The 17,895-nt window shown below is 43.9% G+C and overlaps 2 protein-coding genes across 2 annotated transcripts; both read left to right on the top strand.

The window, feature by feature from the left end:
• The first annotated feature begins 510 nt into the window (after positions 1–510).
• LOC120949433 (uncharacterized) lies at positions 511–1,631 on the top strand. Its single transcript, XM_040366737.2, has 4 exons — positions 511–789; positions 892–988; positions 1,086–1,218; positions 1,358–1,631. The coding sequence occupies exons 1-4, from the start codon at positions 714–716 to the stop codon at positions 1,436–1,438; spliced, it is 387 nt and encodes a 128-aa protein (XP_040222671.2). The 5' UTR covers positions 511–713; the 3' UTR covers positions 1,439–1,631.
• Positions 1,632–14,200: 12,569 nt separating this feature from the next.
• On the top strand, positions 14,201–16,367 carry LOC125908425 (uncharacterized protein K02A2.6-like). Its single transcript, XM_049611176.1, has 4 exons — positions 14,201–14,476; positions 14,981–15,200; positions 15,294–16,241; positions 16,288–16,367. The coding sequence occupies exons 1-4, from the start codon at positions 14,201–14,203 to the stop codon at positions 16,365–16,367; spliced, it is 1,524 nt and encodes a 507-aa protein (XP_049467133.1).
• The last annotated feature ends 1,528 nt before the right edge of the window (positions 16,368–17,895 follow it).

The following is a 17,895-nucleotide window of genomic DNA, read 5'->3' as shown; positions in this document are numbered from 1 at the left end:
GTTGATTCTTTGCTACAACTTTACTACGACTGTAGCGGGCCAATGTTATCTAATCATTAAACTGTTACAATTTTGTCCATAACCAAACGCACCTCGTTGCTACAGTGCCGTGACCGCTGGACCGAAACCAGTTTACGCGGTTTTATTTTGATCGTTCGTTCTTTGCCATAGTTTGGGTGTTTTTTTTTTGTTTTGTCTGCCCCATTCGCTTGTGGTGGTGTTGCATCACACCTGTACCTGCGGAGGCACAAGATCAACCGCGATCTCCAATGTTTTATGCGTCGGAAACGCACACTCACACACTACTCGCTAGAGCTGTGTTGGTGTTTTGTTTATGTTCCGGTCGGCGAACATGGACCCTGGCATCACAAGAACAAAACGCTAAAACCTTGAATGGAGGTGTACGAATTACTACAGAAACCCCGTGGGGGGAGGTGCGTAGGTCAACGTTAACGCACGAGGTAAATTAAGATAACGACGCAGTTTGGCGTGAGTCAGTCGCAAGTGCGAGCTCCAAAAATGTGTCTGACGCTCCGCACTACAGCATGGCCACAACGCTCACCAACACAGAAGTGCTAAACGGTGGTCCATTGGAGCATGGACCTATCGTCATCGTCATCTACATGTTTTTTGCCCCCCACAAGGGAAGGGGAATGATCGTGTGTTGCGCATAAACCTGTGCTCAGTTTCTCTTCCGAGTTTGTCGCGATAGGATGGCTTCGTTTTCGGTACAGTGTTCGCTTCTGCTCGTGAGCGTCTTGGCGGTGATCGCTTTGACCAGTGCCGCAGGTTTGTTTGGTTTAGTTTTGCTGGAGTGGTGATTTTGTTTGTAGAGCTATTTAACAGTGTTGTCGCACGTTTGTCTACGCTCCGTATGCGTTCATTCCGTAGCTATCGATGATCTTCAACCGAGTGAAATCAACCGGGGCAGTTTGGTGAGGATCGCGAGAAGTCCACAGCAACCCCAAGGGTTCCCGAATTTCCCCCCGTAAGTGGTGTGAAGCGATCGACTGGGCGCAAAACTCAAAACCCCGAAACAATGGACTTAATGTAACCTTTTGTTTTGCCTTCTCTGCCCCGCGCAGACCACAGTTTCCCTTCGGCAATCCGGAAATAGTCTCGCAAGACACGCAACAGAACAAAAACGGTTACGCGCAAACTACGATCTACAAGTTCCCCAACGGGATGGGTTCGTCATCCGTGTCCACAAGTCACTCGGTATGGTATTAAGAAATTAACGCCCGCACGTCGTGGTGACGTCCATGCTTTGGTGTTTCTATTTCGAATAGCTTTTATCATGTTACATGTTTACGTTACGTTGTTTGGCTTTTTGTTGTCTTTTTTTCATCCTCCCTAGGGTTCGTCCAAGCTGAGTGGCGTCACCTGGAGTATGCTGGGTGCGGGCATCACTGTACTGCTACTTAAAATGCTGTACTAAAAGCGTTCCAATTTTGGTGTGGATGGATGATTCATCCGGCCACAAAGTAAACTTTAAGGCTACCATGGGTGTGTACGTTTGCAGAGCAGAGTTCAGTGGATCGCAGTTTCTTTCGGGTTTTTTTGGCATAGTTATTGAAGCAGTGATGTTTTGGATTTTACTGAAACGATTAAAATGAAAAAAAAGTTGAAAAAACAACAATAAAGTATTTATATGATCGAGCTAAATTATGGTATTAAATCTGAGTTTATGTATACGAGGCTTTAAATTTCGTCTACAACTGTTACGGTAGCTTGGAACCCTTGGAGCTTGGAATGATGGGGAAGTGGAACCCTTGGAGCTTCCAACCCTTCGAGCTTGAAATAATGGGGTAGTCTGGGAGGTGCTAAGGGAGACCTAGATCTACTACGAATACAGAGTCAAACAATTGAAGAGAGCCTAAGTACATGTTAGCATTACAGGCATACTCCAAAAGACTACTAGCAAGAATTTTCTCTAACTACATGTAGAGTTTTGAATCCTCAGAACTACTCAAGGCATTGCTGATCATATCATTATTACATCAGCTTTAGATCTTCTAGCAATTGATCGCCTGCTGTCCAGGGTCTGATTTTTGTAGCACTCAACACTATATAATTGAAATTAAAACGATCATCTTTACAGACAGTTATCTCCCATATGCATCTAATGTTCCATAGTTAAAAGTGGCACAACATAACCATTCGATGTCTGTTCTCGTTGTCTGTAGTCTTAGACTTTCTAGAAGTATTGCCAACCTCAGACCTTCGTTAATGCCGTATCCTTGTGTATACGAAGAAGAGCATTGCTAGTGGCATTGACTTATGTCTAGACCATCTTTGACACCTGGCATAGATTCTCCGTTAGTTCAACCGTTCTTCACCGATGCGTTGCATAAGAATTTAATTTTCAACCTCACTACTATGTGATAAGCAGACTGCAGTTTTGTACTTTTACTTATTTCCGACATAAACAAGCTCTATGAAGTTCATTTGTTATTGTACATATTCCCATTAAATCCTCCAAACGTATAGTACCTGTTTGGTAACATCCTGTGAAAGTCACGCTCAATTGTTGCGCTACGAGCGAGTAAATCTTCTCCAAAGTAAAACACCAACCTTTAATCCTCGTTTATGCAAACCAATACACAAACTTTTCGCTTTAAAAGTCACCACGCTTGTGCATTTCCTAACCCATTGCTCAACCATGTAGCAACCCTTCTAGCACCCCGAACCAAGACTGTGAAGCAACAGTTTACAGAACGAAGCTGCAGAAAACTCACATTAAGCACCCACATCATACCCCAACGCGCGCACGTGTGTGTGAGTGTGTTTCCGTGTACTCTTTATAAGAAAAGTTGGAGATGACGGGACCAAACTCTTCTCCCAGCTAGCAAACAGGCCACAACCGAGCGCAGCGAGGATGCAAAAAGTCGTTGTTGGTGTTGGTACACCATGAGATCGCATCAAATTTCAAAGACACACGCGGCTGCAAAGATTAAGAAGGTGGCAGAGATTCTTGCGTAGAAGTTCCGGTGTCGTTACTGCAGCGCGACTCAAATCTGCTCCTTTGCTGGAAGCGGGAGTAGTAGAATGGAAGGTAAAAGATGTGCATCCGTCCGTTTTCCGGACAACAAAAACATTCCAACGGGAAATTTATGATGCAATTTGAATATCAGGAAACAATGGTATTTATGGTGTTTGGTGTTTTGGGGGTAGTAGTAGTAGTAGTAGTAGTGGTTTGTAGATAGTACCGCTGTACCGTCTGTCGGGAGTGGTTGCGCAAGAGTACGCAAGAGCGAATCGCATTCATCGTTCAAGCGCAAAACAATCGATATTGTTTTGAATTTGGACCCGTTGTCGGTTCTTGCGGGAGTAAGTTTAGCAATTAATATAACAAAAATCGTAAATTACAGCTAGTATGTTTGGCTGAGTAATGGTGGTGGTGGTGATGGTGCTTAATAAACCGCCATTAGAAGCAGAGATGGAATTTGACTCTACAATTACAGCTCGACAACTCTTCTGGGTAGAGTGAAGGAATAATAATGTAGAAAAGATGCATTCCAAAAGAGCGATATTTGTTACAAATTGTGCTCTTTTATTACAGACGAAATAATCCTTTTCGAATGCATGAACGTGGCAGCTCAGAGCTTTAAGCATATCACGATGAAGTGCGACCAACGCTCAACGGTCCCAGTACACGCCAGATAGTACACCAGACAAAACGGAACCGGTACCGGTGCGAAATTGATTTTCATTGCAATTGTTTATGACAAGTGCAAAACCAGAACGTCCTTATCGAATGTGACAGGCATTATAATGCAATTTTCCGCTATATTTACTTGGTTTGCACAGAAGGTGCCAACCGGAGCACAATCGGGGAAAAGGGTTGTAGCCACTGGCTACATGTGGTTGGTTGGTTGGTGGGTGAAGAAATCAATTCTCCTACATATTTGTCATTGCTAGTGTTTGATGTTGAGTGTGGGGAGTGTGGAGAACGCTGTGCACTATATACAAGTGCGATGGATTGTACCGCCAAACCGACTAATGTAAGATGATTTCGCTTGAAAAGGTTTTCCAGTGCCGTCGCTATGAAGTGTGGGAAGGCGCGGAATGTCTCTCTGGCGAGTTGTCATAGACGGGTGAAGGTGGATCCAATTGTGATGTTAGTCGGTGAGCTCACGGTTGAGATAGGACGAGTACTGGGAACTGGGTTAGCGATGTGGGTAAGATATGGAAGATTGACTATTTTACCCGCTGTAAAGGGCAGCAAGGGTGCTTCGTAGAAGGAAGATGACGCGCTGGAATGGACATTGTTGTGAGAACGCGATGAGCAATAAACCCCTGTCCGAAATGTGATCGGCGTTATCGTGCCGGTGTTGTACAGTGGATGACTAATAAATGCTGCACAGAAGGTGATAAGATGGGTCGTGGGATTGCGTATTGCTGAGTATACTTTTGACAATAAATAAGAGAGGGACTTTGAAAACATAGATAGAAATAATGAAAATAAAACATTTCCCATTAAAAACTTTAGTTACTCGCCTAAAAGTATGCAAATTTAGGTTCTACTTGGCAATATGTAAATTTTTAACGATTTTTGTTATGAAATAGAATACATTTAGGCGCATTTAAACATGATTTTTGTGTTTATTGCAACAAACGTCTAAAAACTCATGGCGTAAACTACGTAGTTGGGCAACTCGTACCATTTTAATTAAGCATAATTTTGTTCTTAACTGTTCCTAGTCTCAAGATAATTCCCAACGATTCCCACCACGGCCAATCTAAACTCGTGTGGGAATTAGCAACATTCTTGCTGTTATTTGTGACTGTTTCTACCGAACCAAAGAGCACCACAATCGAACCGAACGGATGCAGTTCTGTTTTTGATGTTGGGCATGATTTAGCGACCCATAAATAAGGCGGAGTGGAGGGCACACCGATCGGGTGGGATGTGTATTTTCTGCACCGAACCACACCGGAGCACCAAACCGGAGCTGTTCGATACTTGAAAACGGATGCTTGAAAAACAATGTCAGCTGTCCGGGGGAGGGAAGAAACCCCGGAAGCCCCAAACGCCGCGTGGCAGCGGAGATTTGTGGATCCTGTGAAGAACATTGGCGGTTGTGTACTTATACCGTTATGGATGAACCGAATAATTTGGTTGTTGCTGCTAGTTGCGGTTTGTGCTTTGCATAAATTATCTTCTTTTTTCTCGCTCACTGCTGCTAGAAATGGTTAAAAATGGCAAAATGCAACAAACTAACGGCGCGCGGGAAAGATGTTCCTTCAGCAGCAAGCTGAAGGGATACCGCGTTGCTGCGTTGTAATTTATAGACCAGAAGCAAACGTTAAATTATGCCCACTCGTTGCGTGCTCGGTGGCAACATATTTTCGCCCATGTCATGGAGAGTTCGGTTTCCGGTCAATCCGGGTATAGGGCCGGAGTTGCAAATGTAAGCCCTGGGAATGGTGTACTTAGTCGCGGAAACGGAATGTACTAGCCACCAAACTGACCGACTGAAACAAAGCTGGATTCCGTGTGTCCGAGAGGGAGAAAGACACACTGAAAGCCGCGGGAAATGGACGGAGTTTTTGTGGTAGCGCACCTTAAGGAACAATAATTAAAGACGGGAAGGAGTCCATCAAGAAGGATTTCTCCGTTTGCATACAACTTCTGTATGCTTGCTTTAACAGAATAGGGGAGTAGGACAGTTCTACAACAAGTTCGAAAGAGTGATATCTACTAGAAAGGTAGAATAAATTAGCTAGACAAGCAGGAGTTGGGTCGGAAAAAGGATTGCACCGGAAACCGGTACCGGCTACAAATCACGCTCCAAGCGGCTTCCCTAAATCGGCAACCCTCGCGTATGGAAGGTTTGCTGGTGAAATTCCCAGACGCAAGGGCAGCAACCGATGTGAAGGAATCAGGATACGTGAGAATATTAAGAAGCCGGTCGAGCGGTTGTGATTTGCTGTGCGATTTGCTGCAAACTCATGGTCACAGGCAGTAGGCTATTAAACGAGTTCTGCTTAGTAATGCTGGCTGTGGGTTGTAAATTAAGTGGCAAGGAATCGGAACCCATTGGGGAGTAATGGAAGAATGCATTTTAATGAAAGTTATTTTTAGTGTCTATTTTTTGAAATGTCATGAACATATGTTAACTATCCCAGACAATGTTGGGTATCCTTAGCCATTCATACCAAACAATAAATGCATAAAAAATATCATCGAATATAAAGCTTTCTTCATTACAGCCTAGATAACCGCCTGAAGGTATGCAATAGTCTATATCAGTATTTGTTTAAAGACTAGAAAAGGTAGAAATATCCAATATTTCGATACCTTTGGCGATTATAATGATTCCAAAAGGCATTTTAATACGTGTTTTTTTTAAATCATATTCAGAAAGAGTTTACATATGTGTGATTGAAATACTTTCATAATTAGCACAAAATTTCATGATCGATAATCGTATAACAGTTAACAATGCAATACATTGCATACATTCGGGCGTTCATCGTCAGACAAAAATATATTTTTTGAACAATGAGTAGAATTTTAATAAAATGCTGAAATTAACGATCTTCCGATGACAACAACAACAACAAAGTATGTGTGAATATCGCTGAATACCTATAATAAAATATGCATTAAATACTAAATTGATATATCCTGTCCCAAATGGCTTGCAATGATCCATTCAATAGCCCTATGCTACCAGCACAATGCCCCTAAGAGAAAAAGCGAAATAAATCAGTTGCATCATCCTCGTTTGCCTATCTGATGTATGCTCGCCGCTCAATTACGTTTGATGGCATGACCACGACAGTGATGGGATTTAATGGAAAATTTGCCTTCTACCACCACAACCGCGTAATGACGAAGGACATTTAAGCGCGGCACGGTGACATTGCAGCACACCGAGGTACAGAGCTTCCGCCGTTCGATGTCACATCATCGCGCTAGCTAGCTGGCTCTGAGCTCTGGGTGAGTATTTGGTAAAGAAATCTGTGGCCAGCACTTGTCAAATGCGGACAAATTGAAAGTGGATTAGTGGCGCAAAGGGAGTCCAGCCCCGAAGTCTGCGGTAAATCAGTGACGTTAAGCTCCTGCGGATAGGCTAGTCTAATCCTGCCAGCCGAAAGCAACGTCGTCATCTGAACGTCAACATCGGTGGCTTGCCTTTATTCCATGGTTGGGTAGAAGATTACGCCGTACGCATTCTGGGGCAGGAGTTTCCGTGCGGCATCTCATGCGCCCTCCGTAGTTTCTCGTGCTTAATGCGGGTTGTGCGTGTACAGGGACAGTGGCAAGCAACAATGGAGGGAAAGAAGGAAATTTAATCTTTATTTAAAACATAAAAAAGCAACTAAAGCCACGCTGGGCCTGGCCGACGCGGTTGGTCTGTGGGCGCGGATGAGTGGGTCCCTCCCGCCGGGACGTCAACTTCACATTCCGTTCGCGTGGATGGTCGCGGCATCCCGGAGTGTCTGGTTGAGTGTAATTTATCTTCATCAACACCCGGACCTAATTCTAATGGAGAATGTCTGTTGAAGATGCATTGCGAAGGCGACAATGACGGTGGTGACGGTGCTGGAGCAACCGCCTGTGGGGTTTTGTCGTTTGTATCAAAACGGCAGGCAGGGGCTGCCATGGGGAGAAGAAGTTCCTCAGGTTAGCCGCATTAAACTAGCGCACTGGTTCCAAGAATTCCTAGCAAGTTCTAGCAGGCACTTTCTTTTGTGTGGAGGGGTTAAATTTAAAGAAACTGAAGCAAACGTCAAACTGTTCAAGGTGTCAGAGTTGTCTTAAGGCGTTGAAGCAGAAACTGCAAGACTTCAAGGCAACTAACGGACATAAAAACTGGGCTAAAATAGTTCCCCTCATCAATTAAAGGATTCGCCGGCATTATAATGGAGTTTTAATCGTAGCTGCGTAAACGTCTTTTACCCAGAACCGTCCTGAAATTACACTGTTTTGCGCAATAGTTGGGTGAATTTATAAATAAACATCTCCGGCTCGTTTGAAGGGAAGTTTAAACGGCTTACCGGAACCGGGAACCATCAATCAGAACGGATAGTAAGCTCGAGGTCAACTATGCAAACGAGTACAGTGCTATTCCTTACCGAAGCAAGACCCCGGTCCTGTTGAGTTTGGTACAAACTTTTGCCAATCCATTCCCCCGGAACATGGTACGATACAAGTTGTTCGTGCATTCCCTTCCACGCTCGCTGTTAGCCGGAGGTCGGAACTTTGTAAAACATGTCCGTTAACCATTTTACAGCGCGAACTCGGTCCGTTGCACCATGCTGCTGCTGCTGCTGCTGGCGTCAAATTAGGGTTGGCTTCATGGAGTCATGATTAAGATTACCAATATTACGATAATAATAAACTTATAATACGGTAGCTAACCAAGCAAGGTGGTGCTGCAATGGGGGAAGGAAGTTCATTCGTTTAGTTCCCGCTAGAATTTTCTGAAGGGAAGACTTTCGGGCAGCGAAATGAGCCCGAGCCAGATAGTGTAGCGATACTATCACACCAACAACATCCATAAAACAACTGTAATTGATACAGTGCGGTGGTACAGTATACGAAAAGGGCAATCAGCATTGGTAAGGGATGTGATGAGGTACAACAATGGAAAAAGTACACTAAAGTGCATAACTTTCTCGTTATACCGTTTGGGTGACGTTGCTGTCTCTCTCTCTCTCTCTCACTCTCTGTGTCGGAACCACAGATGGTAGATTTTAATTTCAAATCAACGAAAATATGCTCCTGTCACTTAAAATTCGGGTTCCCGGATTGGTGCACTGGATAAAGTTCTATCCAGCGTAAAACGTTTAGCGTTTTTTCTTTCGGTGAACATTATGGAGGCGATGGGCGATAAGCGAATGTGCAATATCGTGCATGGTGGTGCATGATCCGTTTTTATCACACAGCACAAGCAGCATGAAATCGCGGCCCAATCGCAGTTGGGCGATAAAATGTGGGAACTATTTTATAATGAAAATGTTACACTATGTTCAAGCAACTAACAGGGATGTTTCTTTTCGGTAGGAGCCAAAAAGAAAAGGAAGAACTTCCCTCCTTGGCAGGGCATTTGCTAGCAAACTTTTTGTGCATGACTGGTGGTAATTAAATTATGCCTTCACTGGGAAGAGTTTTGCTCTTGGTTGGTGGTTACTTTCCTTGCTCAAACATTTACATGGTAATTTTTATCGCTGCTACAGCATTTTTATCACGCCGTTTTTGGTTATTTTTATACGACTACCGGACTAGTTTGCACCATCCCTTCAGCATTCCACCCTCGAGCAGCGGGAGCTAATGACAAATAGCGCATGACAAATCATTTGCCGAACAGAAATGCGACACGGCCATCAAGATAGTGGAGGGCTTCGATCAAACTTTTGCACGGCACCACCGGTGGGGAGGGTTAAAAGTTTGTTTTCCATCCGATCTGTTTAATCAATGTGACAGTGGCAATGTCGCTGCAAATGAATTGGGTAAAGTTTGGGTGGCATTTTTTTTATTTTCTGCTCTCTGAGCAGAGAGGGAAGCAAAGTTTGGTCCTGCTTTTTCGTGTCTCTTTACCATTGATAGTTATGTAAATTGAAATGAGAAGTTTATTAGCGTATCTTTTTGATCGCAAACATCAGTGCTGTAATAAATTCTGAGAATGTTGGTGGGTGGTGGAGCCGTATCATCCATCAGTGGCCATTTTAAAAAGCCATTAAAACTGTTACACTGCAGTTTTTTGGGGTCCTTTTTGTTGTGTTGGTTTTCGTTTCAATGGAGTGTTTCGTATCGAAGTTCGTTATTTTAACGGAGTTTATATATGCTCTATCTGGGATTTCCTTCATAATGTTAAGCAAATTTGTGTGCTGCAAGCTGTAACTATAGAATATGTTCCCGAGTTGCGCGGTTTCTGCGTTCCCGAGGAATCTGTGTATGTTGAATTTTGTGGTTTTGTGGCCTCAGGAGTGTCCGTAATCGCTTACGATCTCACGCATTCATCTGCCAGTCCGTTATCCCGGCCTTAATGGCGGACGCTTCTACGCCATCCTGCCACCTCAATTTGGGCCTGCCAAGCCTCTTCTGTCAGTATAGATGGCCTAAAAAGACTTGACTGGCAGTCATTGGTTGCTTATTGCATTTTCACTTTTATTCACTTATTGCATTTTGCATTTGCAAAGCTTCCTAGAGAATTTCTTACGTATTAACAAACCTTACACCAATGATCAAACAGAGCTACAATTGATCCTCCCTGGTTAGGTGGTCTGTTTTCGTTAGGTTTCTCGGTAGTTGGCACCTCAATAGTTAGCTTGTTTGCCAACCAACAAGATACTTTCGACAGTAAGAAACTCCAGCATTTTTACGATGATTGCCAAGGAGTTATCCATGATGTTTTTCCTTTTTCTTTTTTCGCAATCTTATACAACGTGTACTGACGAAAAGGGCGTAGAATAGCACGTGTGCACTTTTTGATCAGTAAGTTGCCGTGCGATTTCAATAGGAGCGTGTAGGTATCTCCTACTGTTACACTATAATCAAGCTTTTAAGAACCTATACTCCAAATTTGTTGTTGCCGGTTTCGCGGTACAGTTGTCAACTTGTATGCCTTAACATCATGCCCGTCATGGGCTCATTTGGAACATTTGGAGTCAGACTGTTTTGTGATACATTTTCCATCGGTATGGGTATGTGTATAACTCTAAACTTCTCAACACGTGTTTAAGCGGCTGTTGAATTAACCCATGAGGATTTGCCCGAGTGAAACTAACTCGATTTTATTGAATCTTCTTAGTAAACAACCAAAGCAAACAATTTCCTACCCCAGCATGAGAATTGATCAATCACGCTTGTTTATAGTTGTCCAGAGCAATGGTCACAAGCAAATTCGATCCATACAGAATTTATCGCAACTGCACGTGTTCAACCTCTCCTGCAGTCGGCTGCAACGTTCAAACGGTAAGACATATGTCCCAGGTCCTTCGTTAGTAGTTGAACCGAAAACTAAAACTCAAACACACATACTCGCCACAATTGCACCGAGCAATGCGGTGGAAATCTTGCAATTTATGGTAGCGAAGATAAATCGACCCCGAACATGTGTTCCCGATGGTTTTTTTTGTTGCGTCCCAATCTCGTATCCGTACGTTCCTACCGAAGCAAGGTAGTGAAATGTACAAATTCACAGCTAGTTGTTTTCAATCGGGAGCGATTTTTTTTGTGTGTGTGTGCTCTAAATCATGTGAAACCGTGTGCCGGAATCGGTTAAACGAGAAACAATATTTTTCACCCATTTTGTGGTAGAGTAATGGGTTGGCATTTACTAGCAGCGCGTTGCCGGTGGTGGCACAAGAAACGGGTTGATTACTGGCGGTAGGGGGTACTTGCCACATAAAACATCACCACGCACGGCATTGTGCACAGCGCCCCTAGCAGCAGCAGCAGTAGCAGCAGTGAATCGGAGAGGTAATTAAATTAAAAACCAATCTAAAAATAAGTACCCTATAACTTTAAAAATAGTTACTAACCCGTCCGGTAACGATGATTGGGTTTTCATCTTCACTCTTTCACTGGGCAGATGTGTGTGTGTGTGTGTGTGTGTGTGTGTTTCAGTTTTATTTTATTGTGTCCCTACGGGCGGCAAACCCGTAAGCGTGTGCCGGACCGGGTTATGTGTAATATTTCGTGTTTTATTTTTCCTACCCTTCCCTACCCCCCTCCCCACCACCCCAACAGGGGGAGTTTAGCGTTTGTTTTCCTTCTCTTCCAAAGTTGAGTCGTTTGTGGCAACGCTGTCACGCGTGACATGTAGATATTTCATCTCGGCGTGATTAATTAGCAAACACAGGGACGCTGATTCGGTGATCGTAGCGCAGTGTTATCTGACTCCCAGAAGCACTAGAAACTAGCAACGGGGAGGATTCAAAAGGCGATAAAGCTGAAAACTATAACATGAAACGATCGTTTTTGCTCTACGCATCGGGAAGAGGGTAGCACGGAAACGGGAGGTAAATGTAGTTTCAAAGGGCGCCAACATTAACCGATAGTGTCGTCGCGATATGCCAGACAGGCATAGGTGTCACCAGACATTTACTAGATGGATGAGCTAAAAACAGGTGTCAGTGGGACAGGGGAAACAGACGGCCAAGACAATGGTAGACAGCTAGAGAGCGAGATAGAGAGAGAGAGAGAGAGAGAGAGAGAGAGAGAGAGAGAGAGAGAGAGAGAGTAGTCGGTCCCAGCATGGGGGGATGTATAAATCCGGACGTGTTGACTCGGTAAACCGAATGAGCAGGTTGTTCGGGGCGTAAGATTACGTGGCGTCAAGGCAAGTCATCTGGTCAGTTGGTGACTACTAATTAAAAGTGTAATGTGTTAGGGTTATGGCTATATTTTGGGGATGGTCCGAGCGGGTGATCAACCATACTCGCGACGATCAACATTGTTGCATCTAATGATCGTGGAATGCTATTAGAGGCTATTCGGCGTAGGAATGGGCCAAGTGGTGTATATAAAACGCTGTGCTCTGTAATGACCTACTGAAATGTGAATAGAATGTGCTGAGGAATGTGTAGTAAGATACTGGGGCAAACAAACTTAGCGATGTTTTAACCTATTTTTAATTAAGGGCATACCTCTTCAAGGATCTGTAAATTGCTTCAAATTATATAAGACTAAAAATAAGCACTAATCTACCAAATATGTCTTTCTACACTTCCTCTCCTCTGCCACAGCACACTGAAATTGACACTTTTCAGCGCACGAATCAATTGCACCGAGACGGATCAAATTATTATCTTTCCTTTGCCGATAATGCCGATAATGGTGCGAAAAAATAAACCCCAGTGTTCTGGATTCTTAAATATTAATCAGCTAATTAAAAGTTTTCTCATTAGCGACTCGTCACAGCACCGTAACCGTGTCTGGGAGAGAGAAGAGGTTGAAACTGAAAGAAATTAGCAGAATTAGTTAACCTAAATCCGGGTCAACGGCGGTCAACTGAATAGCGCCGCGGAGGAAGTGCATTTTGCCCACTCGGATGATTGATGAATGAGGGTAGAGGGTTATTTTTTAACGATTTAAAAAATGAATCAATGCTTCTTTGGGTAATCCTAAGGAATCGTTTTGAAATTTTGGGAGTGTCTTTAAGCGATTAGTTCTAATGATGCTGAATATAGTTACAATTTGATTATTGTACGTTTAATTTAAAAAAGACAAACGAGTCATACATTTGTGGCAAATAATAAGGATGAAAATAGTTTAGAACATAAGTCTGCAAATCTGGCTCGCGAGACCATCTCGATATACTTGGATTCAAAACAGCATAACGAGATTGTTAAAAGAGCATTCGTATGGTGAATTTAAATTCATCAATACAATACATAAGTCTGATTGATTTTTGCACACCTTTTGATAGTTTCATAGCCATAATTTGACTAATAATTTAAATTAATTATTTATCTGGTTAATGTACTGTTGTATATGGAACACCCTATGTATGAGCGGTGATGATTGTCATCGCTCCTGACGTGACACAACCTGGATGCCGTCCGGATGCACCCCGACCTGGCATCAACTAAAAGAGCTCTAGATCAATCAGCATCGTTGGCTCGTGAACTTCCACTCTTTTATTCTCCTCATTATTACATTTTTTATTCAATAAAGTGAATTCAATACGCAACATTTTTGGTGTCAGAAGTGGGATCCTAACAAAAGGCGATCCAGTAAAAGTGCGATTAGGAATCTGATCCACAGAATTGCAAAACTGCGTATTGCGTGAATGAGAGAGACAAAATGGCTACCATCGACAATGAAACAATGGCAACACTTTCAAGCAAAGTGGGTATAGGGACTAGGTGGGCTTATAGGTTTGGCGGGAAGGCCATATTGGACGAACGAATGACAGGAGGGGATTCGATTGTGATACGTAGTTTTTCACCCACACTACGACACATCATCCAAAATAGCCATTGGAATTCACACGCATACATCAACAAATGATCGAATCCCCTCCTGTCATTTCGTTTTCATTTTTCTACAGTACGGCTGTCAATTTGTTCGGGATAAGCCCACCTGTATAATAAACCCACTTTGCTTTCAAGCATGATTGCGCGAGCCTTGCAATCCGCAATTGGCACTGCTGTTGGCCAGGCCAGAGAAGACGTCGCAGCTTCGTCCCAGCAAAAACTACCGCCATTTTCTCACGAGCCATACCAACGAACTGAGGGGATGTCTGTCGCTGATTATTTCGACCGGCTTGAATGGGCGCTCCAACTCAACAACATTCCCAAGGAAAAATACGCCGACTACGCACGCGTACACATGGGGTCAGAGCTTAACAACGCCTTTAAGTTCTTGATAACGCCCAAGAATCCAGAAGAAATTCCATACGAAGAACTTCGCCAAATTCTACAGCGGCACTTCGACCAAGCGAAAAACAAGTTCGTGGAAAGTATCAAGTTCCGGAACATTCGACAACAGAAAGGAGAGACAATTGCCCAGTTTGTATTGCGGCTTAAACAAGGTGCTGCCTCCTGCGAATATGGAACTTTTCTTGACCGAATGTTAATCGAACAAATGCTTCATGGTTTCGATGAACGCGCAATTTGTGATACAATTGTTGCAAAGAACCCTACGACTTTCAAAGAAGCTTTCGACATCGCCATCGCTATGGAAGCCACACACAACACGGCTCGACAAGTAGGCACTGTTTCACCCGTATCAGAAACAACACACCGGCTTGGGTTTGAAAAACCGCGCACAAAACAACAACAACGCCGTATAGCACCTGCTAACCGTAACCGGCAGACGAGCAGTGAATCATCCGATCGACCACCGAACACATTCTACGAGAGCGGCACACAACGTACAAATTCCTGTAATGGGTGTGGAGGACAACACTTGCGAAGCCAATGCCGTTTTCGCACCGCTAAATGCAACAAATGCAATCGTAAGGGCCATATTGCAAAGGTATGTAGATCTGAACGGAAACTTTTACCAACTGCACAGGTCCAGTCGCAGCAGAACTCCGATATCGACGTGGTACAATCGCTACATTGTATCAACAATATACCGTCCATGAAAAAGAAAATGCTTAACGTGAAGATCAACGGGTTTCCCCTGACGATGGAATTGGACACCGGAGCACCATGCGGCATAATCAGCGAAACCACATTACGTAAAATACTGCCGAAATATTCGCTGCAACCGTCAGACCGCCAATTTTCAAGTTACACAGGACATCGTATCAACTGCATTGGTCGCCTGTTCGTCCAAGTTTCACTTGGAACCACATCTAACAATCTTTTCTTATATGTTGTAGAGGGGAAGTATGACTCGCTTTTCGGACGCGATTGGATAGCACAGTTCACAAATGAGATCAATTTTCGTGAACTGTTTACTTCAACTGTACCAGTAAACGTACTCTCAAGCATCGAACCAACTCGGGAACAAGCAGCTCAACTGTCGAAACTGCTCGAAGACTTTAACAATATCTTTAGCGACGTTCCAGGTATGCTTGTAGGGCCACCAGCGAAGGTACACTTAAAACCCGATACCACTCCGGTTTTCGCTCGAGCACGAGATGTACCACTCGCTCTTCGAGAACGCTACGCATCAGAGATCGACAAGAAACTTGCTTCCGGATTCTACGAAAAAGTTGAAGTTTCAGAATGGGCTTCACCGACCCATATCGTCATTAAAAAGAACGGAGGTATTCGGATAACCGGGAACTACAAACCGACTGTAAATCCCAAAATGCTTATCGACGAACACCCAATACCAAAAATCGAAGACATCTTCAACAAAATGAAAGGAGCTGCCCTGTTTTGCCACCTCGACGTAACGGATGCTTACACGCACCTTCCAATCGACGAAGACTTCCGGCATATTTTGACGCTAAACACATCGACACATGGACTGATCCGTCCAAAGAGAGCGGTGTATGGTGCTGCAAACATACCAGCTATTTGGCAGCGACGTATGGAGACGATCCTTCAAGGTTTGACCAATGTTGTCAGTTTTTTTGATGACGTCATTGTATTTGCGAAAGACTTCGAAGAGATGCTAGCAGCGCTGAACGAGACATTGGAGCAAATGCGACGAAACGGTCTTCGACTAAATCGTTCCAAATGCATCTTTGCGACATCATCCCTCGAATGCTTGGGTCATCGCATCGATCGTCACGGCCTGCACAAATCAGACAAACACATAAAAGCCATACGCGACGCTCCAACACCAACTACACCAGAGGAACTACAATTATTTCTTGGTAAGGCAACTTATTATTCCTCATTCATACCCAATCTCTCTTGTAGGGCACGTCCTCTTCGAGATGTACTGCTTACCGATCCTTTTGAGTGGACACAAGCAGCAGAGAAGGCCTACCAAGACATAAAACTTGCGCTAATTTCACCACAAGTGCTGATGCAGTACGATCCATCGTTACCACTGATTCTCGCAACAGACGCTAGCAAAACAGGTCTCGGCGCTGTTCTCTCACATCGATTGAGCAATGGATCAGAACGACCGATCGCGTATGCCAGTTGTACAATGTCGCAAACTGAACAACGATACCCTATGATTGATAAGGAGGCTCTTGCGATAGTGTGGGCAGTGAAAAAGTTTTTCCATTACCTCTATGCGCGAAAATTCATTCTAATCACTGATCATAAGCCCCTTACTCAAATACTGCACCCAGAAAAGTCTTTGCCTACTTTGTGCATTAGTCGAATGGCCAACTACGCCGACTATCTGGCACATTTCAATTTCGATATTGTCTACAGGCCCACAAACCAGAATACAAACGCCGATTACTGCTCCAGAATCCCAAATGCGCCAACAGAAAACCAGAGCAATAGACAATTTTCACACGAGGGAGGAAATATGGATGATGAATTCGATCATTTTATTCTCAAACAGATTCAGCAACTCCCAATTAGAGCAGAACACATTGCACGTGAAACGCGCAAAGACATCCAACTAGGCAAAATAATCCAAGATCTTGAACACGGTAGAGACCTCGCGAGAATGGGTTATAAAGCACCCGAGGCAAAATATACCCTAACAGCGAACTGCCTGATGTTCGAGCATCGCGTCGTAATTCCGGCTTCCCTGCGCAAAGCCATAATGAACGATTTACATGCAGCTCACATTGGAATCGTCAAAATGAAAGGGTTGGCACGATCATATGTCTATTGGCCAGGAATTGATTCCGAAATCGAGCAAACAGCTAAATCTTGCACAGAATGTGCACGACAAGCCACAAGTCCACCAAAATTCAACAAACACCATTGGGAATACCCTAACGCACCTTGGGAACGCATACATATCGACTATGCAGGTCCCGTGGCAGGCGCTATGCTATTAGTAGTTGTGGATGCATACAGCAAATGGTTCGAGATAAAGGTAACCACATCAACTACAACAAACGCAACGATCAGTTTACTGGATGAACTATTCGCAGCTTATGGAGCACCAGTAACGGTAGTTTCCGACAACGGTCCACAATTTGCATCAGCCGATTTCACGTCTTACCTCAAAAACACAGGCGTTAAGTACCATAAGCTGACAGCCCCCTACCATCCGGCTACAAACGGCCAAGCAGAACGGTATGTTCAAACCGTAAAAAAGGCGTTGACAGCTATGGGTACAACAAAAGACACTTTGCAAAAGAATCTTAACACGTTTCTGCTACAATACCGAAAGGCTCCTCACACCGAAACAGGAAGTCCGCCAGCAAAGTTGTTCTTAGGTCGAAACATTCGCACGCGCATTGATCTTGTGCGACCACAAGATATCAACACACGGATGCATCAGAAGCAACAATCCACATTCGAACCGACTTTCCGTACATTCTCAGTTGGACAGAAAGTGTACTGTCTTTCTGGAAACCCACGAACGGACAAATGGATTGTAGGAGTCAT

The sequence above is a fragment of the Anopheles coluzzii genome, chromosome 2 (assembly GCF_943734685.1).
Source record: "Anopheles coluzzii chromosome 2, AcolN3, whole genome shotgun sequence".
Classification (NCBI taxonomy): Eukaryota; Metazoa; Arthropoda; class Insecta; order Diptera; family Culicidae; genus Anopheles; species Anopheles coluzzii.
The sequence above is the reverse complement of the archived record's forward strand: the minus strand, read 5'-3'. Positions and strand labels throughout refer to the sequence as shown.